This window comes from Mesoplodon densirostris, chromosome 1 (assembly GCF_025265405.1).
Source record: "Mesoplodon densirostris isolate mMesDen1 chromosome 1, mMesDen1 primary haplotype, whole genome shotgun sequence".
Taxonomy (NCBI): domain Eukaryota; kingdom Metazoa; phylum Chordata; class Mammalia; order Artiodactyla; family Ziphiidae; genus Mesoplodon; species Mesoplodon densirostris.
Window position 1 is genome coordinate 147,388,227 of NC_082661.1, and position 23,814 is coordinate 147,412,040.

The window sequence follows — 23,814 nt, forward strand, 5'->3', positions numbered from 1 at the left end:
GAGTCCAGACAGGGGGAGGCTCCATGCCAGGCCTCAGGTGGGAAGAGCTGGGTGAACTCAAGGAACAGAAGGAAGGCAAGGTGGATGGCAGAGGGGCCAGCAAGGGGGCTGAGGCCGGAGGAGTAGAGACCAAAATGAGGCCAGGAAGAAAAGATGGGAAATGATGAGGGCCTTCCAGTGATCCACACTTCTCTCTTCCAGCTCAGCACACTCCAGGAGTCCCAGTGGCATGTCAGGGAGCAATCACAGCTGAGGCTGGGGTGAGTGATACAGGTAGTAAAAGCACCCAGCAGCTCCCCCTATGTGTAGAGGTTGGGAGTGGCAGGAACGGGGAGGACATGGACAAGGAACAACGGAAAGAGAATGCTTGGGAGCCACGTTGACCAGGCTTTGACTCCAAGCTCCCAGCGTGGCCTTGCACAACCCAGATGCCTAGTCCATAAAATGCAGGTAACAGTACTCACCCTGAAGAGCTGTAGAAAGGATTGCATAAGGATGGGCAAAATGGGTGAAGGGGGTCAAAGGTGAGAAATTCCAATTATAAAATAAGTTAAGTCACAGGGATGGCACAGCATGGCAACTATAGTTACTAATACTATATTGCATACTTGAAAGTTGCCAAGAAAGTAGATTTTAAAAGTCTTTACTTTTGGCTTCCCTGGTGGCGCAGTGGTTGAGAGTCCGCTTGTCAATGCAGGAGATACGGGTTCGTGCCCCGGTCTAGGAAGATCCCACATGTCGCGGAGCGGCGGGGCCCGTGAGCCATGGCCGCTGAGCTTGCGCGTCCGCAGCCTGTGCTCCGCAACGGGAGAGGCCACAACAGTGAGAGGCCCGCGTACCGCAAAAAAAAAAAAAAAAAAAAAAAAAAGAAGAGAGAAAAAGTTATCATCCCAAGGCTGGGGAGCTGACTTTTTTTTGGTAACTACATATAGTGAAAGATGTGAACTAAACATATTGTGTGATCATTTTGCAATGTATACAAATATCGAACTGTTACGTTGCGCACCTAAAATTAATATAATGTTATATGTCAATTACACCTCAAAAAAAGGAAAAACAAGACAAGGCTGCAGGATAGAGCCTCCTGGCCCAGGGAGGGTGTTCAATAAATAGTTGTCGCTGTTTTTGTTGGGAAGAAAGGAGTTATTTGAAAGGCAAAAGAATCTACCAGGTGTCAGGACAAGACCTGGGGGTGGGGTGGGAGATTCTAGCAACAGCCGGGTTTCAGCTTGGGCACTTGTGCGTAGGTGTGAGGCCACCATCAGAGACAGCAGGATGGGGGATGGGGTGCACTTGCTGAGGGACTCACGCGAGGAAGCGAGGGGCGGTGCGCCGCTGGGGGCGGAGCAAAAGGAAGAAAGAGGCAGAGGGAAGCTCACCGAGCACAGGCGAGGTCCCAGGAGCGAGCGCGGTAAGGGGACCACGGGCCCCGGGGTGGTCGCCAGGGACGGGCACGGGCGCCGGGGAGGCGGGAGCATCCGGGCTACAGCGGCGGCCGCGCGGGGAGGCGAGCTCGGCTGGGCGGGCGCCTGAGACGCGGCCTGTGAGGCGATCCTCAGCCCCGCAGATGAGCCCGCCTGGGGTGGGGGGCGGTGACAGCGGAAGGGATGGCGAGAGGGGATGGCCTCCTCTGCCCGCATTACTTCTGGGGTCCTCAGGACGGAGGTACTTGGCCTAGCATCGCCCCTTCCAACCCCTCCTCGCTTGCCCGGGCTCCAGCCGCGACCCTGGGATGGCGGCGGATTCCTGCAGGCTGATGGGGGGGCCCCCAAAACCCCCGCCGGCCCTCCCCTACCAGAAAGTGCATTGATCCCCCTCTGGCTGCGGGTCCGATCACACGCCCCACCCCCATCCTGCTGAGCGCCTCCCTCCCACTGCCCACCTGTCAACACTCCTGCCGCCGCCAGCAACGGAGGAAGCAGAGGGACCCCAAACCAGACCTGGGCATGGGGTGAGGGCTGCACCCGGAACACGAGACCCGGAGAAGGCCTGCTTAGATGTGGACCACTGACTAATTGGGTGTGAGGGGACTTGACCACCAAAGCTGTGTTGTGGTATCTTTGCTTCCAGATTTGAGGCAATGGCCTAACTAAGCAAAGATAATCTAATTTGCTCTTAGGTCAGCAAACACTTCCTGGAGGTCCTCAGGAAATAGAGCGCCGAGGGCTCTGACAGCTGCCCTTTACTGCACACACACTCACTGTGTGCTTGTGCTGAGCTGTTGCTTATGGACCTCATCCCTCATCTTTGCAACAGCCCATCAAGGTCCATCACCTGCACTTAGCAGGTGAGAAAGCTGAGGCACAGGCACTTTAAGTCACTTGCCCCAAAGCAAGGGCTAGCAAAGAGTAGAGTCAGGATCGGACTCTACTAGCAGGTCTGACCTGACACTAGACCTGACTCTAGCAGGTCTTTCTACCCTAGGGCATCACGCTGCCTCTACAGTAACATTAGGTGCTGAAAGTGAAACTTGGTACAAGTACGGCTCCCCTTGGCTTGTATTTCTGGCAGCTTAGTAGGAAACAGAATTGTGTATGATGAGAGGTTCATTTTGCATGGAAATCAGTGGTTGTCATGGAGTGCGGATCTGCAGGGTGCATTGGCCATTGGCGGGGCAGGCGGTGTGGTAGCGTTTGTGGTCCACCTGGACTATGCCCATTGTTGCAAAATCACTTTTCTCAGCCATGTGACACCAGTGATTCACAATCCTCCTTGAGAAACTCCCTTCCCTTTGTATCAGCTATTCTTTCTCAGTCATCTCCTTGGCTTGTTTTTTTTTTTTTTTTTTTTTCCTCTTGTTGGTATTCCCTTGGCCTCAGTGTTCACATTCTCCAGTACTCGTTTTAGACAATTTTATTGGTGTTTCCTACTTTACCTATCATCTCAATGATGGCAACTCCCAAGTTGATCTTTCCAGCATACCCCTAATCTGTAACTCCAGACCCAAATCCTCAAATATTCTAATCCTTACTGGCTAATTGCAATGTATGCCCACAAGGCACCCAAATCCAATATTTCCAGGTACAAATTTATCATCTCTAGCCTTGCCACAAGGGTCTTGGTTCAGGTCTCTTCACATCCTTGCCTGGGCTATTATAGCACCTTCCAAACTGGTCTTCCTGCCCTCTTTTTTTTTTTCTTTTTTAACATCTGTATTGGAATATAATTGCTTTACAATGGTGTGTTAGTTTCCGCTTTATAGCAAAGTGAATCAGCTACACATATACATATATCCCCCTATCTCTTCCCTCCTGCATCTCCCTCCTTCCCACGCTCCCTATCCCACCCTTCTACCTGGTCACAAAGCAATGAGCTGATCTCCCTGTGCTATGCGGCTCCTTCCCACTAGCTATCTGTTTTACATTTGGTAGTGTATACATGTCCATGCCACTCTCACTTCATCCCAGTTTACCCTTCCCCCTCCCTGTGTCCTCAAGTCCATTCTCTACCTCTGCGTCTTTATTCCTGTCCTGACCCTAGGTTCTTCAGAACCTTTTTTTTTTTTTAAGATTCCATATACATGTGTTAGCATACGGTATTTGTTTTTCTCTTTCTGACTTACTTCACTCTGTGTGACAAACTATGTCCATCCGCCTCACTACAAATAACTCAATTTTGTTTCTTTTTATGGCTGAGTAATATTCCATTGTATATATGTGCCACATCTTCTTTATCCATTCATCTGCCGATGGACACTTAGGTTGCTTCCATGTCCTGGCTATCGTGAAGAGAGCTGCAATGAATATTGTGGTACATGACTCTTTTTGAATTATGGTTTTCTCAGGGTATATGCCCAGTAGTGGGATTGCTGGGTCGTATGGTAGTTCTATTTTTAGCTTTTTAAGGAACCTTCATACTGTTCTCCATAGTGGCTGTATCAATTTACATTCCCACCAACAGTGAAAGAGGGTTCACTTTTCTCTGCACCCTCTCCACCATTTATTGTTTGTAGATGTTTTGATGATGGCCATTCTGACTGGTGTGAGGTGATACCTCATTGTACTTTTGATTTGCATTTCTCTAATGATCAGTGATGTTGAGCATCCTTTCATGTGTTTGTTGGCAATCTGTATATCTTCTTTGGAGAAACGGTCTTCTGCCCGTTTTTTGATTGAGTTGTTTTTTTGATACTGAGCTGCATGAGCTGTTTGTATATTTTGGAGTTTAATCCTTTGTCAGCTGCTTCGCTTGCAAATATTTTCTCCCATTCTGTGGGTTGTCTTTTCGTCTTGCTTATGGTTTCCTTTGCTGTGAAAAAGCTTTTAAGTTTCATTAGGTCCCATTTGTTTATTTTTGTTTTTATTTCCATTTCTCTAGGAGGTGGGTCAAAAAGTATCTTGCTGTGATTTACATCATAGAGTCTTCTGCCTATATTTTCCTCTAAGAGTTTATAGTGTGTGGCCTTCCATTTAGGTCTTTAATCCATTCTGAGTTCACTTTTTTTTTTTTTTTTTTTTTTTTTGCGGTACGCAGGCCTCTCACTGTTGTGGCCTCTCCCATTGCGGAGCACAGGCTACAGATGTGCAGGTTCAGCGGCCATGGCTCACGGGCCCAGCTGCTCCACGGCATGTGGGAGCTTTCCCGGACCGGGGCACGAACCTGTGTCCCCTGCATCGGCAGGCGGATTCTCAACCACTGCGCCACCAGGGAAGCCCCTGCGTTCACTTTTGTGTATGGTGTTAGGGAGTGTTCTAATTTCATTCTTTTGCATGTCGCTGTCCAGTTTTCCCAGCACCACTTATTGAAGAGGCTGTCTTTTCTCCATTGTATACTCTTCCCTCCTTTATCAAAGATAAGGAGACCATATATGCGTGGGTTTATCTCTGGGCTTTCTGTCCTGTTCCATTGATCTATATTTCTGTTTTTGTGCCAGTACCATACTGTCTTGATTACTGTAGCTTTGTAGTATAGTCTGAAGTTAGGGAGCCTGATTCCTCCCACTCCGTTTTTCTTTCTCAAGATTGCTTTGGCTATTTGGGGGTCTTTTGTGTTTCCGTACAAATTGTGAAATTTTTTGTTCTAGTTCTGTTAAAAATGCCATTGGTAGTTTGATAGGGATTGCATTGAATCTGTAGATTGCTTTGGGTAGTATAGTCATTTTCACAGTGTTGATTCTTCCAATCCAAGAACATGGTATATCTCTCCATCTGTTCATATCATATTTAATTTCTTTCATCAGTGTCTTATAGTTTTCTGCATACAGGTCTCCTTTTTGTCTCCTTAGGTAGGTTTATTCCTAGGTATTTTATTCTTTTTGTTGCAGTGGTAAATGGGAGTGTTTCCTTAATTTCTCTTTCAGATTTTTCATCATTAGTGTATAGGAATGCAAGAGATTTGTGCATTAATTTTGTATCCTGTACTTTACGAGATTCATTGATTAGCTCTAGTAGTTTTCTGGTAGCATCTTTAGGATTCTCTATGTATACTATCATGTCATCTGCAAACAGTGGCAGCTTTACTTCTTCTTTTCCGATTTGTATTCCTTTTATTTCTTTTTCTTCTCTGATTGCTGTTGCTAAAACTTCCAAAACTGTGTTGAATAATAGTGGTGAGAGTGGGCAACCTTGTCTTGTTCCTGATCCTAGTGGAAATGGTTTCAGTTTTTCACCATTGAGGACGATGCTGGCTGTGGGTTTGTCATATATGGCCTTTATTATGTTGAGGTAAGTTCCCTCCATGCCTATTTTCTGGTGGGGGTTTTATCATAAATGGGTGTTGAATTTTGTCGAAACCTTTTTCTGCATCTATTGAGATGACCGTATGGTTTTTCTCCTTCAATTTGTTATATGGTGTATCACATTGATTTGTGTATATTGAAGAATCCTTGCATTCCTGGGATAAACCCCACTTGATCATTGTGTATTATCCTTTTAATGTGCTGTTGGATTCTGTTTGCTAGTATTTTGTTGAGGATTTTCGCATCTATGTTCATCAGTGATATTGCCCTGTAGTTTTCTTTCTCTGTGACCTCTTTGTCTGGTTTTGGTATCAGGGTGATGGTGGCCTCATAGAACGAGTTTGGGAGTGTTCCTCCCTCTGCTATATTTTGAAAGAGTTTGAGAAGGATCGGTGTTAGCTCTTCTCTAAATGTTTGATAGAATTCGCCTGTGAAGCCATCTGGTCCTGGGCTTTTGTTTGTTGGAAGATTTTTAATCACAGTATCAATTTCAGTGTTTGTGATTGGTCTGTTTATATTTTCTATTTCTTCCTGGTTCAGTCTCGGAAGGTTGTGCTTTTCTAAGACTGTGTCCATTTCTTCCAGGTTGTCCATTTTATTGGCATAGAGTTGCTTGTAGTAATCTCTCATGATCCTTTGTATTTCTGCAGTGTCAGTTGTTACTTCTCTTTTTTCATTTCTAAATCTATTGATTTGAGTCTTCTCCCTTTTTTTCTTGATGAATCTGGCTAATGGTTTATCAATTTTGTTTATCTTCTCAAAGAACCAGCTTGTAGTTTTATTGATCTTTGCTCTTGCTTCCTTCATTTCTTTTTCATTTATTTCTGATCTGATCTTTATGATTTCTTTCCTTCTGCTAACTTTAGGGGTTTTTTTTTTGTTCTTCTTTCTCTAATTGCTTTAGGTGCAAGGTTAGGTTGTTTATTCGAGATGTTTCCTGTTTCTTAAGGTGGGATTGTATTGCTATAAACTTCCCTCTTAGAACTGCTCTTGCTGCATCCCATAGGTTTTGGGTCATCATGTTTTCATTGTCATTTGTTTCTAGGTATTTTTTTATTTCCTCTTTGATTTCTTCAGTGATCTCTTGTTTATTAAGTAGTGTATTGTTCAGCCTCCATGTGTTTGTATTTTTTTACAGATTTTTTTCCTGTAATTAATATCTAGTTTCATAGCCTTGTTGTCGGAAAAGGTACTTCATATGATTTCAATTTTCTTATATTTACCAAGGCTTGATTTGTGACCCAAGATATAATCTATCCTGGAGAATGTTGCATGAGCACTTGAGAAGAAAGTGTATTGTGTTGTGTTTGGATGGAATGTCCTATAAATATCAATTAAGTCCATCTTGTTTAATGTATCATTTAATGCTTGTGTTTCCTTATTTATTTTCATTTTGGATGATCTGTGCATTGGTGAAAGTGGGGTGTTAAAGTCCCATCTATGATTGTGTTACTCTCAATTTCCCCTTTTATGGCTGTTAGCATTTGCCTTATGTATTGAGGTGCTCTTATGTTGGGTGCATAAATATTTACAATTGTTATGTCTTCTTCTTGGATTAATCTCTTGATCATTATGTAGTGTCCTTCTTTGTCTCTTGTAATAGTCTTTATTTTAAAGTCTGTTTTGTCTGATATGAGGATTGCTACTCAGCTTTCTTTTGATTTCCATTTGCATGGAATATCTTTTTCCATCCCCTCACTTTCAGTCTGTATGTGTCCCTAGGTCTGAAGCAGGTATCTTGTAGATACCATAAATATGGGTCTTGTTTTTGTATCCATTCAGCCAGTCTATGTCTTTTGGTTGGAGCATTTAATCCATTTACATTTAGGGTAGTTATTGATATGTATGTTCCTATTAGCATTTTCTTAATTGTTTTGGGTTTGTTATTGTAGGTCTTTTCCTTCTCTTGTGTTTCCTGCCTAGAGAAGTTCCTTTAGCATTTGTTGTAGAGCTGGTTTGGTGGTGCTGAATTCTCTTAGCTTTTGCTTGTCTGTAAAGGTTTTAATTTCTCCATTGAATCTGAATGAGATCCTTGCTGGGTAGAGTAATCTTGGTTGTAGGTTTTTCCCTTTCATCACTTTAAATATGTCCTGCCACTCCCTTCTGGCTCGTAGAGTTTCTGCTGAAAGATCAGCTGTTAACTTTATGGCGATTCCCTTGTATGTTAATTGTTGCTTTTCCCTTGCTGCTTTTAATATTTTTTCTTTGTATTTAATTTTTGATAGTTTGATTAATCTGTGTCTTGGCGTGTTTCTCCTTGGATGTATCCTGTATGGGACTCTCTGTGCTTGCTGGACTTGATTGACTATTTTGGGACGTTTTCAACTATAACCTCTTCAAGAATTTCTCAGTCCGTTTCTTTTTCTCTTCTTCTTCTGGGACCCCTATACTTCGAATGTTGTTGCATTTAATGGTGTCCCAGAGGTCTCTAAGACTGTCCTCAATTCTTTTCATTCTTTTTTCGTTATTCTGCTCTGCAATAGTTATTTCCACTATTTTATCTTCCAGGTCACTTATCCATTCTTCTGCCTCAGTTATTCTGCTATTGAGTTCTTCTAGAGAATTTTAAATTTCATTTATTGTGTTGTTCATCCTTGTTTGTTTGCTCTTTAGTTCTTCTAAGTCCTTGTTAAATGTTTCTTGTATTTTCTCCATTCTGTTTCCAAGATTTTGGATCATCTTTACTATTGCTACACTGAATTCTTTTTCAGGTAGAATGCCTATTTCCTCTTCATTTGTTTGTTCTGGTGGGTTTTTACCTTGCTCCTTCATCTGCTGTGTGTTTCTCTGTCTTTTCATTTTGCTTAACTTACTGTGTTTGGGGTCTCCGTTTTGCAGGCTGCAGGTGCGTAGTCCCTGTTGTTTTTTGTGTCTGCCCGCTGTGGGTAAGTTTGGTTCAGTGGGTTTTGTAGGCTTCCTGGTGGAGGGGACTGGTGCCTGTGTTCTGGTGGATGAGGCTGGATCTTATCTTTCTGGTGGGCCGGACCGCATCTGGTGGTGTGTTTTGGGGTGTCTGTGGCCTTATTATGATTTTAGGCAGCATCTCTTCTAATGGGTGGGGTTATGTTCCTGTCTTGCTAGTTGTTTGGCATAGGGTGTCCAGCACTGTAGTTTGCTGGTTGTTGAGTGGAGCTGGGTCTTAGTGTTGAGATGGAGATCTCTTGGAGAGCTTTCACCGTTTGATATTATGTGCAGCCTGGAGGTCTCCGGTGGACCAATGTCCCGAACTCAGCTCTCCCACCTCAGAGGCACAGGCCTGACACCCAGCCAGAGCACCTGTCCGCCACATGGCTCAGAAGAAAATGGAGAAAGAAAGAAAGATTGAAAGAGAGAAAGAAAGAAAAGAAAAAGAAAATACGGTTATTAAAATAAAAGATAAAGAAAATTATTAAAAATTAAAAAGTAATTAAAAAAAGAAAGAATAGAGCAACCAAACCAAAATGCAAATCCACCAATGATAACAAGTGCTAAAAACTATACTATAAAAACAACAACAACAAAAAAAAAACGGACAGACAGAACCCTAGAACAAATGGTAAAAGCAAATCTATACAGACAAAATCAGACAAAGAAGCATACACATACACACAAAAAGAGAAAAAGGAAAATATATATATATTTTTTTTTTTTAAAAAGAGAGCAGCCAAATGAATAAACAAATCTTCCAATGATAATAAACTCTAAATACTAAACTAAGATAAACATAAAACCAGAGACAAATTAGATGCAGAAAGCAAACCCCAAGTCTACCATTGCTCCCAAAGTCCACCTTCTCAATTTGGGATGATTCGTTGTCTATTCAAGTATTCCACAGATGCAGGGTACATCAAGTTGATTGTGGAGATTTAATCCGCTGCTCCTGAGGCTGATGGGAGAGATTTCCCTTTCTCTTCTTTGTTCGCACAGCTCCTGGGGTTCAGCTTTGGATTTGCCCTGTCTCTGCATGTAGGTCTCCTGAGGGCATCTGTTCTTGGCTCAGACAGGACGGGGTAAAAGTAGCAGCTGATTAGGGGGCTCTGGCTCACTCAGGCCGGGGTGGAGGGAGGGGTACGGAATGCAGGGCGAGCCTGTGGTAACAGAGGCCGGCGTGACGTTCCAACAGACCCACAGACCCTCTTGAAAGCTCGAGTCTTGGTCTTTGGTGTCTTCAGACCTGACCAGAGAGAACAAGCCTTTCTTCCCTAGCACCGTGTGCATGCCTCTAGGGAAGCCCTTTGCATGTTGTATAACTGCTGACTTGTCTGTCTTCACCTGTGAGTTCTTTAGCACTGATTTTTTCTTATCCTTTGTATCCCTTGGCCTGGCACATAATAGACAGTAAATACTTGTGTAGCTAATGACCTTGTAATGAATTGAAATTTTTTGAGGACAGTTTATGGGTCATAAAACATTTCACTGTGCCTCATGTGACATTTCACTCCACTCTTCCTCTGATCTGTCACCATTAGTCAGTTAATGTGTGTGTGTGTTGGTGGAGGAGGAGCATTAGAAAGTGAGTTTGCAGGTGGCTGGAGATGAAGGTTAATGACAAAATGAAAATAAGTTCGCCAAATAGGGGAGTTGATCCAAAGGGTGTTTTTACGGTTGACGTAAATGTTCAGTCACAGCATGGTGACTCTCTTCTACTTTCCTTAGACATCGGGTCAAATGAGGAAACTGAGTCCACTCAACTAGAAGAGAAGCAAAGACAAAGTCATCATGGCTTCCGTGTCTGCGCGTGAAAACCAAGATAAAGGTCTCCATTTGCCACCACCAAGCAAGCAGGTATATTTCTAATTTGAAAGTCTGCCATCTGAAAGGAACATCATACAGGACTTCCCTTAAACCTCATCCTTGATCAGTCATCTTAGTTTTTTCAAGTCTGGCACTTTGTAGGATGGGTTCAGGGAAAATAGAATGGGAAGGAAAGTGTGTTTTTGGCTGCCTTGAAAAGGAGCCTTTTAAATTATTTATAAAATCCTTTCTTTACTCTTCCCTGTTTAGAAATCAGCTTAACTAACTCGTCCATAGGTTGTCAGTGACTGAAGAGGTTTCCTTTACCAGAACAAAACTCTTAATTGAATCTAACAGAATGCTACAGGATGCATGTTTTTTCATTTCTGTTATCAAGGCTAATCATACTAAGGATATGCTGCTGACAGGTGTTCCTGTTTGGGATGGCAGAGTCCTTAACTACTAAATTAGCCCTCAGATTGAGAACCCCAGTATTAGCAGGGACACAGTTTTTCAACTTCTTGAGAATGAATACTGTTTGTTTCGGGGACACATAACTGAAGAAAAGAGAAAGTATTGTGATGGGATAATAGAGTTCATGTTCTCTGGAGTCAACTTTTTCAAGCTAAAAATGTGTTATGGAGGAGATGATATTTAAGGAGCAAAGTTTAGGAGAGGCAAATAGACAAATGATATCACATCATAAGGAATTTAGACACCCGAGTTGCCTCTGTGAAATGGAGAGCCATAAAACATTTATGGTTCTACCGAAAAGGATCCCCAGAGCTCCCTGGGGACACTGCGGGAGCTTCAGTCTTGACTGCAGGACTCACAGCAGTTGTGATAATTGGGGTCCCTGACCATGGATGTGTATATGTGTGTGTGTTTCGCGGGAGGAGAGGGAGGGAAGTGTTTCTTATTTCTGCCACAGCCACAGGCAGAACCAAGAAGTATTTACACTGGGATGAGGAGGAGTGCTTGCTGAGCTAACGTAAGTGGTGTGTGAGAACAGATTCTTCCCTGGTCACTGCGACTCACCCTGACCACCACTTCCGTGTGCTGTGCTATGGGGAGCTGTAGAGGAAGAAGAGGGAGGTTGCCTGCTTGGGCTGTTTGTAGAGCTCTGAAGGCACAGGTGCCACAGGATCCTTGCATGTCACCATCATGCACGTAAAGTGCTTGGCACAGTGCCTGGCCTGTGCGTGAGTGCTCAGGAAATAGTCATCACCATCCACATTGACATCTACTACAAACAAAGAGTCAAAAAAGAACATTTGCAAAATCAACAAGGTGAACTTCAAAAGCCATGGAACTGCACCTCAACAAGAAAAACACTAAAACTCCAAGAGATGAATGGCAGAGGACCTACATAAGTAATTCACAAACAAGGAAATAGCAGTGTGACTTAAGGAAAAAATTAAATTTGTTTCTAAAAAACAAATGATCCACCCACAGAATGGGAAAAATTATTTACAAATCATATATCTGATAAGGGTCTAGTATCCAGAGTATATAAAAAGCTCTTACAACTCAATAACAAAAAGACAATCCAATTGAAAAATGAGCAAAGGGCTTGAATAGGTGTTTCTCCAAAGAAGATATATAAATAGGCAATATTTAGAGGAAAAGATGCTCAGTGTCATTAGTCATTAAGGAAATACAAATCAAAACCACCATTTCACAATCACTAGCATGACCACAGTCAAAAACAGAAAGAATTTAGTTTATTTAGTTTAAATAAATTGAATAATTTATATTAAAAGCATTTAAAGTGCTAACTTTAAAAAAAGAAACAAAACATGTGGGTTCAGTCCCTGGTCAGGGAACTAAGATCCCATAAGCCAGATGGCAGAACCAAAAAAAAGAAACAAAACAGAAAATAACAAATGTTGACAAGGATGTGGAAAAATTGGAAACCTCCTACATTGTTGGTGGGATTAGAAAATGGTGCAGCTCATGTGCAAAACTCAAAAAGTTAAACGTAGAGTTGCAGTATGGCCCAGCAGAGCTGAAAACAAAAACTTGTGCAGGAATGTTCATAGCAGCATTATTCACAATAGCCAATGGTGGAAACAATCCAAATGTCCATCAGTGGATGAATGGAGAAACAAAATGTGTTATATTCATGCAATGGAATATTATTGAGCCATAAAAAGAAATGAAATACAGATACATGTTACCACGTGGGTGAATCTTGAAAACATTATGCAAAGGAAAAGAAGCCAGCCACGAAAGGTCACATGCTGTATGATATTGTTTGTACCAAATATCCAGAATAGGCAAATCCAAAAGGCAGATTAGTGGTTGCTAGGCAGTTGGAGAGAGGAGGGAATGAGGACAGACTCCTTAATGGGTATGGAATTTCCTTTTGGGGTGATGAAAAAGCTCTGGAACTAGATAGCGGTGATGGCTGCACACATTGTAGACATACTGAATGCCATGAATTGTATACTTTAAAATGGTTAAACACAACATTGTAAAACAACTATGTTCCAATATAAAATTTAAAAAAAATAAAGTGTATGGGAGGATGAAAAAATATATAAACTGGTAACTATTATGTTATGTGTATTTTACCACAATAAAAAATTAATGAGTCACTGAACAAGAAAAGATTACAACCGAGGTCTAGTTGCAGGGATTGCCTCAACAGAGAAGGACAGTCTGGCTGAAGACTACATAATAGAGATGCTCAAACACATTAGTTATCAGACAATAAAATATTGCTTTATACCTATTAGACTGTTAAATTTTAGAAAACTGGATAATGCCAAGTGTTACAAAATCCTTTCTTTACTCTAACCTGCTTAGAATCCAGCTTAACTAGCTCTTATGTGGTTCTTAGGCATATAGCGGAATGTTCACACGCTGCTGATGGGAGTGGATGCTGGTGTAGCTACTGGGGAGAGCACTCTCGCAAGACTTTGTTCAACTGGAATATGCATGCCCTGTATTTTACTTCTAGGTACATATCTGAAAAGTGTTCTCATGTGGGTCTGTATGGGGACTCGGAAGCATCCTGGAGAATCATGCCGCAGTTAGAAACAGTGGACTAGATAAATATAGCAACATGGATAGATCTTAAAAGCATAGAGCTGAGTTGAAAACATTTTTTCAAATAAAACTAAATGTATAAAACAATGCCACTTGCATTAAAAATGCAGGCACCCAAAACAATGAACATTTTGCAAGCATATATACAAACAAAAGATCCACATTAAACACCCAGAATGGTGGTGATGGGCAGAGAACGAGGATGGAGAATGTGGGTGAGAGTAAGTGAATAACTACATACATACCTACAAAAGGGGAGGATAATAAAAGATGAGAGTTAGTCCAGATTGTAGCATATCAATATGATAAAAAAAAGTACTGTAGAACTAATAAAAATAATGTCAACCATGTCAATAGTTCCCCCAGATATTATGTGCAGACCATTTATAAATGTGTTTAAAAAAAAACTGTTAAGATAAAAAGTAAAGTATGTAGAAAAATAAAAAGCAGTCTGCTGATGCTCTTTAGACTATAGTTTCTCACAGTCTAAAAATGCTTACAGAAGTATAAATAGGTAGATTGGAATACAGATCTATAAATAGATAACTTGTAATACTGCTCTGAGTGTGATCCCAGATGTGTAAGTATTATGCTGTAGGGGAAGTCTCTCTCTTCACCCAGGAGATCTTGAACTGGGTCTTAAGAAGACCAGGTAGGCAAAGGGAGTGAGTGTCATTGCAGGGACAGGGACTGAATGGACAGAGGCTGGAAGTAAGAAAGAAAATGTGACCTCAGCAGTAATGCATTCTGACCAGATATCTGCTTCATGCTCGCTAGTCATTGAATCACTCTGCTTCTCCACCTGTGATTCTTTTCTTGCTTAAGTCCATCCAGCGTTCACAGCTGGAAAGCACTGGCTGAAACTGGCCATTGCTCAGTGCTGGCAGCCGGGACAGAACGCACACTGTGTGACCAGAGTGAAGAGACCTCCTTGCCCTCTTCTAGGGAAGACAGAGCAGATGCTCTTCTGATGATTTCAGTCAAGTCATCATGTAACTTTCCTTGCAGAGTCTGTTGTTTTGTCCAAAATCAAAACTGCACATCCACAAATCAGAGATTTCAAAGATGATCCGGGAATGTCAAGAAGAAAGTTTCTGGAAGAGAGGTACTTGCATCCCTCTTAATCTTTGTTAACACTGTATTTGCTGCAATAAACTGCCTAATATCATATTAGAATTATGGTATTGATTTATTTTTGAGCAGGGACTTTGCATAATTCCCTGAAGACACTGACACCTGAGGCTGCTTGGAATTTAAATTCGTGTTGAGACCCTTTTAAGTTCAGGAATAATATCTGATTTAGGAGCTGTTTACCCCCCTTAGCAAAAAGTGATGCACACCTAACACTTTCTTTCATGTGACCGAGAACGTGTACCGAGAGTGTTATTTAGAATTTCTTGAAAGAGTAGACTTTCCACAATTCCACTGGACTCTAACCTTCCTCAAGTTCAGGTTCATTGCTCCCTCCCAGAGCCAAGCACACTGCTTCACATATAAAAAGTACCTATTAAATATTCGTGGAATGAATGAAGAGTGGAAGCATTCTGTTAATACTCCCCTTACAATGTCTTGAAGTAACCTTTTCTGCCAAGTCTCTTCCTCTTCCTGGGCCTGCTTTATATGAGACAAGGGTGTGAACTGAGGCTGTGCATTAAGGTCCCGTTTAATTTTAAAAATTCGTGACTTGTCACTTGAAAATTTCATAATAGAGCCTATAGATATAGTCCCAATATTGCTGGCATAGGGATAATTTTACTCTGAAATACTCATTTTGATTTCTTAAATCATTCAAATCCAGCATCAGTTGTTTTTGGAAGTAACACTCCTTAGAAGTTGATGTTCACTGTTCATTACTTCTTATTGATTGTGCTGCTAGAAATTTTCTGACAACTTATGAGTGAGTAATTTATTTAAGCCCTAGTAGTTGAACATTTCAGTATGACCCATTTGCCTACCATCAGGTAGATAGCTCTGAGTGGAAAAATTGGTTGCTATTTGATTTGTCTTGGTTACTAGGAAGAGCTAGCAACCAAGACAAATCAAATAGCAACCAAATTTTTTTATCACTTCTCTGTGCTTTGGGAAGAAGTCATTTGACACATTTTGACAGAACTAGAAACTGCCTTTTCTGGACTAACTTGCCTGTTTAGAGAAAAAAATCATCTCTAAACATGGCCCATGTTTACCTCGAATGTAGTAATCTTCAGAAAATAAACGTATCCAAATTGTGTGACAAAATGTCATAAAAGACAAAAGCAGGGAACTATAGTAGATAGGGTGTGCAGTTTATCGTCCTCTTTTTTTAACTTTCATGCAGGATTGAAAATTTCAAAATGTATAGCGAATGGAAACTCCCAAATTCCCCAGCTCTGCGCACACACATGAAGATGCCTGTGTTGTATGTAGTGATCAGAATCCTGTGCGTGGTGGGTCTCAGAGACGGAGCGGCAGGGGGTCTAGGTTTTGTCACGTTAATGCTGAGCATTAGGTTGAGTGCCTGGGGCAGACCCCAAGAAAATTCTCCATGCGGTGGTTAATATTTGTCAAATTCGTAAAATAAAAAATGACTAAAATCTCACTGCCAAAGCAGGAAGAGAAAACACTCAGAGTAATTCTCCCTCATTCTTCTAGGTGAGGTGCCAAGTTTTAAAATACCAATATTGAAGGGCGTTTCTGTTTTACAGCTCTGCCTTTTTCTCTTGTAAGCATGCTTGTCACCCAAGGACTGGTCCACCATGGTAAGATTCAGTATTTGGTACATAGTTTAACTTAAGAGAATCCAGTTTTCTGTGGTCCTCCTGGTGGTTTTTGGTACTTGGCATTTATTTTTTGGTGAAGAATTTGTTTATGCAGGCTTTTGCCTGTTTCTAGCCTACGTCCCCAGCTCTCCCTCCCATAGATGTCCTATTTCCCGGAATGAGTGACCGTGACAAAGAGAAATTAAATTTGCAGTTGGAATTAAGGTCATTAATCAGTTGACCTTAAAAATAGGGAGATTATTCTGGACTATCCAGATGGACCCAATATAATCAAAAGGGTCCTTGAAAGTGAGAGTGGATCAGAAGACAGAACCAGAGAGATGGCAGCATGAGAAAGACTCAGCTCAACATTCCTGAGTTTGAAGATGGAGGAAGGGGCCATGAGTCAAGCAATGAGTGGCCTCCAGAAGCTAGAAAGGAAGGAACCTTAGAGCCTTCAGAAGGGCTTGCAGCTCTGTTGATGCCTTGACGTAGCCCTGTACTATGATCTGGATATTTGTATTCCCCCGCCCACCCCAAATTCACATATTGGAATTGTAAAGCCCAAGGTGATGCTATTAGGAGGTGGGGCCTTTGCAGGTGATTAGGGCACGAGGGTGGAGCCCTCATGAAGGGGGTTAGTGCTTTTACAAAAGAGACCCCACAGAGGGCCCTGGCCCCTTCCACCATGTGAGGATACAATGAGAAGTCAACCATTGCCAGCACTCTGATCTTGGACTTCCAGCATCCAGAACAGTGAGAAATAAATGTCTGCTGTTTATAAGCCACCCAATCTGTGGTATTTTGTTATAGCAGCTCGAATGGACTAAAACACCCAGTGAGACCCATTTTTAGCTGCTGACCTCCAGAACTGTAATGTATTAACTTTGTGTGGGTTTTTTGGGGGGGGTTTTTTGGCCACGCTACATGGGGTCTTAGTTCCCTGACCAGGGATCAAACCCGTGCCCCCTGCAGTGGAAGCGTAGAGTCTTAACTACTGGACCGCCAGGGAAGTCCCAAATCTGTGTTGTTTTAAACCACTGAGTTTGTAGTAATTTGTTACGGCAGCCCCGGGAAGCTATTGCAGTGCCTGTCTCTCTGTACCAGAGTCCCTGTGTCTCCTAGGGCCTTGGTATATGGTTAGACAGATACTTGCCTGCACAAGGGTGCTCCAGGGAAGAGGTAAATGGGGCTGAAATTCACCCAAGCTCTGAACACCAAGCCATTTATCCTGGAGAGAGGCTGCATCTGCCTCAGGAGGGGCACCCGTGTACAGCAGATCATGAGGACTGGCAGCCACCCTGCATCACCCACATAACCTCTCCGTGCCTCTTAGCACTGTCCATTGTGTTCCCCTCTATTCCTCATTCCTTGCTCTCTTCTTTCTCCCCGACTCTATCCAACCAGAGAACCTATAAGCATTGCTTAGTCCCCAGACAGCAAGAAGGCACCTGACCCTGTGGAAGCCCATTATACTGAACACTGCTGATTACTAGGATTTTAGAGAGTACTTGTACCCAGCAAACATGAAGGAAGATGTTTAGCTCTTTTGGGGTCTGAAAGACCACATGTCATATATCTAGAAGAATCTCATTTCATTCAGTATTATTGTTGTCTTTAAAGTTGATTTATTAAATATGATTTCATTTTTATAACTTGAAGATAGTCTTTTTGTGGAAATATATTAGTGATAAGCCTTTTTCAGAACATTTTTGACACAGAAAAAAAATATGGCCATGACATCTATGTATAGGGATTATGTTTTATGAATATTAAACTACTTGCTCAAAATCTACCATCTCTTACATCTGTACAAATATATATTTAAAAAATTTTTTATTTTATTTTATTTTGATTTTCTCTTTTTTGAAAATATTTATTTATTTATTTGTTTATGGCTGCATTGGGTCTTGGTTGCTGCACGCGGGCTTTCTCTAGTTGCAGAGAGCAGGGGCTACTCTTCACTGTGGTGCATGGGCTTCTCACTGTGGTGGTTTCTCTTATTGCAGAGCACGGCCTCTAGGCACGCAGGCTCAGTAGTTGTGGCACACAGGCTCAGTAGTTGTGGCTCACGGGCTCTAGAGCACAGGCTCAGTAGCTGTGGTGCACAGTCCTAGTTGCTCCGCAGCATGTGGGATCTTCCTGGACCAGGGCTCGAACCCGTGTCCCCTGCATTGGCAGGCGGATTCTTAACCACTGCACCACCAGGGAAGCCTTGTACAAATATATTTTTCCAGGTTGTGTATTACTTTTCTACAAATTTCCACAAACATAGTGGCTGAAAACAATACAAATTTATTAGCTTGCAGTCTTGAAGGTCAGAAGTCCAAAATGGGTCTTTCTGAGCTGAAATCAAAGTGTCAGCAGGGCTGCATTCCTTTCTGGGAGCTCTAGGGCTTCCTTTCCCTTTCTAGCTTCTGGAACCCACCCACATTCCTTGGCACATGGTCCCTTCCTCTGTCTGCAGAGCCAGCAACGTGGAGCCAAGTTCCCATACTGCCGTCTGTCTGGTTCTGTCTCTGAATCCTTTTTCCACATTTAGGGTCATCGTAATTACATTGGGCCCACCCAAATAATCCAGGATAATCTCTCTATTTTAAAGTCATGATTTAGCCACCTTAATTCCTTAATTCCATGATTTAGCCACCTTAATTCCATTTTCCACCCCAATTCCCTGTTGTTGTGTAAGGTAATGTATTCACAGTTTCTGGGGATTGGGATGGGAACATCTGTAGGAACATCCATTATTCTGCCCACCATAGGTGGAAAATGCTTTCATTTAAAAATTATGATTATAAGCAACTATACTCCAATAAAAATGAATTTAAAAAAATCTTAAAAACAACAAACAAAAATAAATAAATAAAACTGTGATTATATATACTGTGAATCTCTAAATTGAAACTCTGTGTTGAGTTACTTTAAAAGGGGAGAGGGCAATGACTAATTGCCTAAGAACTAAGTTGTTATCTCCACCTTGCCTTGATATCTTTAAATACATCATGAATTGTCTGTTTCATGTTCTTTTTCTATACATTAAAGCCATTACTTGTTACTTGCCAAAAATGACTACTATTTGAGAGTTAAATTCAATCAAGATTTGAATTATCTCTTTTAAGATCATCTCTTTAGATTAAGAATCTGTGTATATCTTAAACCCTGAAGACTTTTTTATACTTTATAAATTTAAATAAGTTATAAAATGAAATAATAATGCATTTATACATTACTTCTTAGGTTATTTAGCAGCTAATCCAAGATTTGGATCATTGCCTAAAGTTGCACGTAAGTCATAGAAGGAAAAAAAAGTTTCATTTTTTTAAAAAGATGTTTATAGCAACTGGAGATAGGAATGTCCAGGTTAACCAAATTGCCTGTATTGACTCTCTGAAAAACCAGTCTCCATTTTTTGCCACCTTGCAGTTTTTAGTTCGTTCGATACTTTCTGATGGAAAGCTGAGCAGTAGGGACTTCACCTTCGTCCTCTCTAAAGCATGGACTAGGAGGGCCTGGCAGGATAACAAGAGGACATCGACAGCAGAGTCTCTGAATGATAGCTCCATGAGAGATTTAAATTTTCTTCTTTTGGCCAGTCTTTTCCAAATATTTTCTATAACGAACATAACAAACGAATAGTTTTTTTAAATCAGGGCTTTCTAATAGTACATTTACTGTAAACTTAGGGTTTCACCTTCTTATACTGGTTATCCATAGACCTTTTATGTAGACAGAGGACGTATTCCGGTTTACGATCTGAAACCTCATTCCCAGCAAGAATAGCAGGTTGAAAATGTCTTCCATGGTTCTGCCTCGTGACCTTCCTCCCTGACACGCAAGATGGACTGCAGCTCCCCATACTCCGATCCATAAAGAAAATTAAGGGGCTCTCCTACACAGTGATTTGGAGGCTACCTAGAGCCACAACCCAAGTCCCATCTCTCCCTCCCCATGGCTTCAGAGATTTGTCTGCCAGTTGGGCCTCCCTCTGGCTGCCCGTGTCTGGGCATCACCCTTGCTTGCTCTATCCTGGCCCTTCTACCTCCAGTTCAAAACTGAGGAGATCAAAAGTCTCCAGTTCCCAATCCTGCTCTTTAATAGGGAACTTCATTCCCAGAGATTTTGTTCATTGATTCATCAAGGTACTTTTGATATAAGAATTACTGCTGTTAATAAAGTTCTAGAAGACCATTAATGGAGGAGATTCCAAACCTTTAAATTATTTATCTTTCCTAACCTGCTCTTACAGTTGCTGGTATCTTGGGATTTGGCCTTGGAAAGGCATCATACATAAGAGTATGCCAGAGTAAATTCCATTCCTTTGAAGGTCAGCTGCGTGGGGCTGGTTTTGGTCCAGGGCATAACAGGTTTGTACTCTGCTTTTATGTTTTTTTTTTTTAAATAAATATATTTATTTATTTTTGGCTGCATTGGGTCTTTGTTGCTGCGTGCAAGCTTTCTCTAGTTGCGGCGGGCGGAGGCTACTCTTCGTTGCAGTGCGCGGGCTTCTCATTGCGGTAGCTTCTCTTGTTGCGGAGCACGGGCTCTAGGCACATGGGCTCAGTAGTTGTGGCTCGTGGTCTCTAGAGCATAGGCTCAGTAGTTGTGGCACATGGGCTCAGTAGTTGTGGCGCACGGGCTTAGTTGCTCCGCGGCATGTGGGATCTTCCCGAACCAGGGCTCGAACCTGTGTCCCCTGCATTGGCAGGTGGATTCTTCACCACTGTGCCGCCAGGGAAGCCCTATACTCTGTTTGATTAAGGGATTATAATAAAGATAATTATTAAAAAGTAAATGAAAGATCATTCACCATTTACAATATTAAAATAGTTTTTAACATTCATATGTTGAAAAAAAACTCAAAGTTTGAGTTGTTGCTATTCAACTTCAATAATAATTATGATTTATCTGGGTTACCTATTTCATTTGCTCACCAAACATTTAGTAAGTACCTACTATGTTCAAAGCATTGTACTAAAGAATGCCTTGATCAGCAGACACAGCTTCTACCGTCATGGGGTTACGCAAATTTAACCAGGGCTCTTGACTTCAGGACTTCTCAGAGCCTTTACTATATTAATATAAATCATGATTCTCATTAGGGGATACAAGCAGTAGGACTCTGGAGTAAGTGGCATTACCTCTGCTGTTAGAGTCGCTGGGATCAAAAGGGGTTCTAACTGCTAACTTACTAAGCTGCATGACCTTGGACAAGTTTCTTAAACTCTCAAGTCTTCAGTTTTCTCATTTGTATAATATGGTGATCAGAATTTTTTTCATGGTATTGTGTAAGGAATAGAAATGATTTTTCATGACACTTGGTGAGAGCTCAGTAAATAATAGCTATTTCTATCATGGTATTATAAGACTAGTGTTGGGGACACCTTTCTCTAAAGAACCCTTACTTGTCACAGTGGATTCTGTTTGCGATGCAGCACATGGTGAAAACAACATTGGACGAGAAAATCATTAATGGCCTTTTTGTGGAAGAAATTCAGGGAGTCTGAAACCAAGAAACAGCTCTGATAATTCCTGAAAAAAATTAGGCTTGAGAACTTTAGCATAGAAAATACCTCTAAATAATCTAAAATATGATACAAATGAATTTATTTACAAAACAGAAACAGACTCACAGACATAGAAAACAGATTTATGGTTACCAAAGGGGAAAGGGGGCGGGGATAAATTGGGAGTTTGGGATTCACAGATACACACTACTATATATAAAATAGATAAACAACAAGGTCTTACTGTATAGCACAGGGAATTATATTCAATATCCTGTAATAAACCATAATGGAAAAGAATATGAAAAGAATATATATAAACGTATGTATACATATAACTGAATCACTTTGCTGTACACCAGGAACTAACACAACATTGTAAATTAGCTATACATCAATTAAAACTTAAAAAAAAAATCTCTAAATAATATTGTGTTCAGACTAGAGCTTCCAGTGTCAAAGTACAAACCAACATTTTTGCTTCTATTTTAGGCACTGCCTGCTTACCTGTGAGGAATGCAAAACAAAGCATGGATTAAATGAGGGAAGTTCACAGCCTTCGACTTCCTAAACTCTGTGTCTGTGGGTTTTGAAGTTTCTAAAAACATCTGAATTTGTACACCTTTAAAATGTCAAATGTACTTTAAAATAATTTACTCATAGTAGAACAGAAACATTGTGATTCACTCTATTGAAATGCTTTCGCGGTTGATTCTCCATTGAATTGAGCATTCCATGTTTTTCTGTTGTTTAAGAACATGTTGGAAGCATTCATACACCAAAAGAAATTCTGTTGCACTCTTACTTGCTTACAGCTAAATAAAAGAATTTAGAGTCTTCTCTGATTCACCCCATCCATTCTTTCACTCTGCTTTTGTTCAGGGTTTTAAGATCCCTGATGGAGGATAGGAATGAATGTTGAGGAGCTTGGGAATCATGCCCCAGTGTGTGTGTGTGGAGGTAGAAATACAGGGCAAGGACTGTGACTATGGGAAGTGCTTTCTGAAATGTAGGGGCCAAGATTTTTTAATGAAAAATGTTTCATTTTAAAGAGTCACAATATGAATCAACTGTCCTTTTGATGACCTCGGTGACTTTATGTCTCCTCGGTATGGTGAAGTTTTAGAAAAGCCCATTGTTTTAGGTTCCTTGCTTAGCTAATGGATATATGCTCATGGTCAGCTCTCAAGAACTGTGTTCTTTTATATTCTGCTGGTGGCCTAAAAGAAAAAACACAACTTCCCAAAATGTCCCTCAGGAACAGTTTACGTAATTCTGGGAGGACTCACTGGAAGAATTAATTCAGAGAATGATAAACTTCAGGGCTTTAAGGGAGCTCAGAGGCTGCCAGTCCAACCCCAAGAGTTGCATTCCTCTTCTCCTGCCAGGTTTTTTGCATGAAAACAAACTCTTCCACTGGGGACCTTTTGTCTTTATGACAGATTGTCTGAGCCCTACATGAAAACTTCTCTTGCATCTTTGCATTTTCTCAGGAAAATACTTTATATATGTTTCACCATTTATATACTGGGTGTGTGTGTGTACTCGTTTGCATTTTACTTACATCTTGAAACCTGTACCAAGGAGGTAAAAAGGGAAAACTTATTGAAAGTTAATGCTTGATATATATTTTATTTTCTGTATCAAAAATATTTGCAAGTTTTTATTTTTACATGAACATTATGTGTATGAAATGGAGTAATTTTGACCAAGTCTCTTTTTATATTACATATCCTGGTTCCCGTCGATAAAGTTCTATTTCTGTAAATCAGAACACAGAGCCAATATCCTAGCTTCTTGGATGCAGTTTAACTTCTGGCTCCAACAACTAGCAATTGGTGACTCTGTGTTATCTCAGCTATTGCAGAAATTCAGAATTGGGCACTTTTATTTCCTGCGTTCCAGAAGATGATTTCCCAGGGATCAGAACATTTTCACATTGGTAAGCACAGCAAGTCAATGTTAAAACCCATCTTGGGGTAGTGGGGAAAGACGAATCTATTATTGTTAAAAGGGAACATTGTTTTTAACTGCTGACATCTTCCTAGTCATTCTGACTCCAGTTGGGTTTATGGTTTGGGCTCTCTGATTTTCCTAAGGGGATAGGTTTTAATTAAAGCAGTTTATC

The 23,814-nt window shown here is 41.2% G+C and overlaps 1 protein-coding gene across 3 annotated transcripts; it reads left to right on the forward strand.

Annotated features, from left to right (window-relative positions):
- Positions 1-1,328: 1,328 nt before the first annotated feature.
- OCIAD2 (OCIA domain containing 2) lies at positions 1,329-22,525 on the forward strand. 3 transcript variants are annotated; one of them, XM_060110110.1, is made up of 7 exons: positions 1,329-1,411; positions 10,313-10,441; positions 14,453-14,549; positions 16,129-16,182; positions 19,420-19,467; positions 20,429-20,546; positions 22,179-22,525. In XM_060110110.1, the coding sequence occupies exons 2-7, from the start codon at positions 10,376-10,378 to the stop codon at positions 22,255-22,257; spliced, it is 462 nt and encodes a 153-aa protein (XP_059966093.1). In that variant the 5' UTR covers positions 1,329-1,411; positions 10,313-10,375; the 3' UTR covers positions 22,258-22,525. The 3 variants fall into 3 exon arrangements, with proteins under 3 accessions (XP_059966093.1, XP_059966102.1, XP_059966112.1); XM_060110119.1 differs by lacking the exon at positions 16,129-16,182; XM_060110129.1 differs by lacking the exons at positions 1,329-1,411; positions 10,313-10,441 and having other exon boundaries at positions 14,468-14,549; positions 16,076-16,182.
- Positions 22,526-23,814: the final 1,289 nt, after the last annotated feature.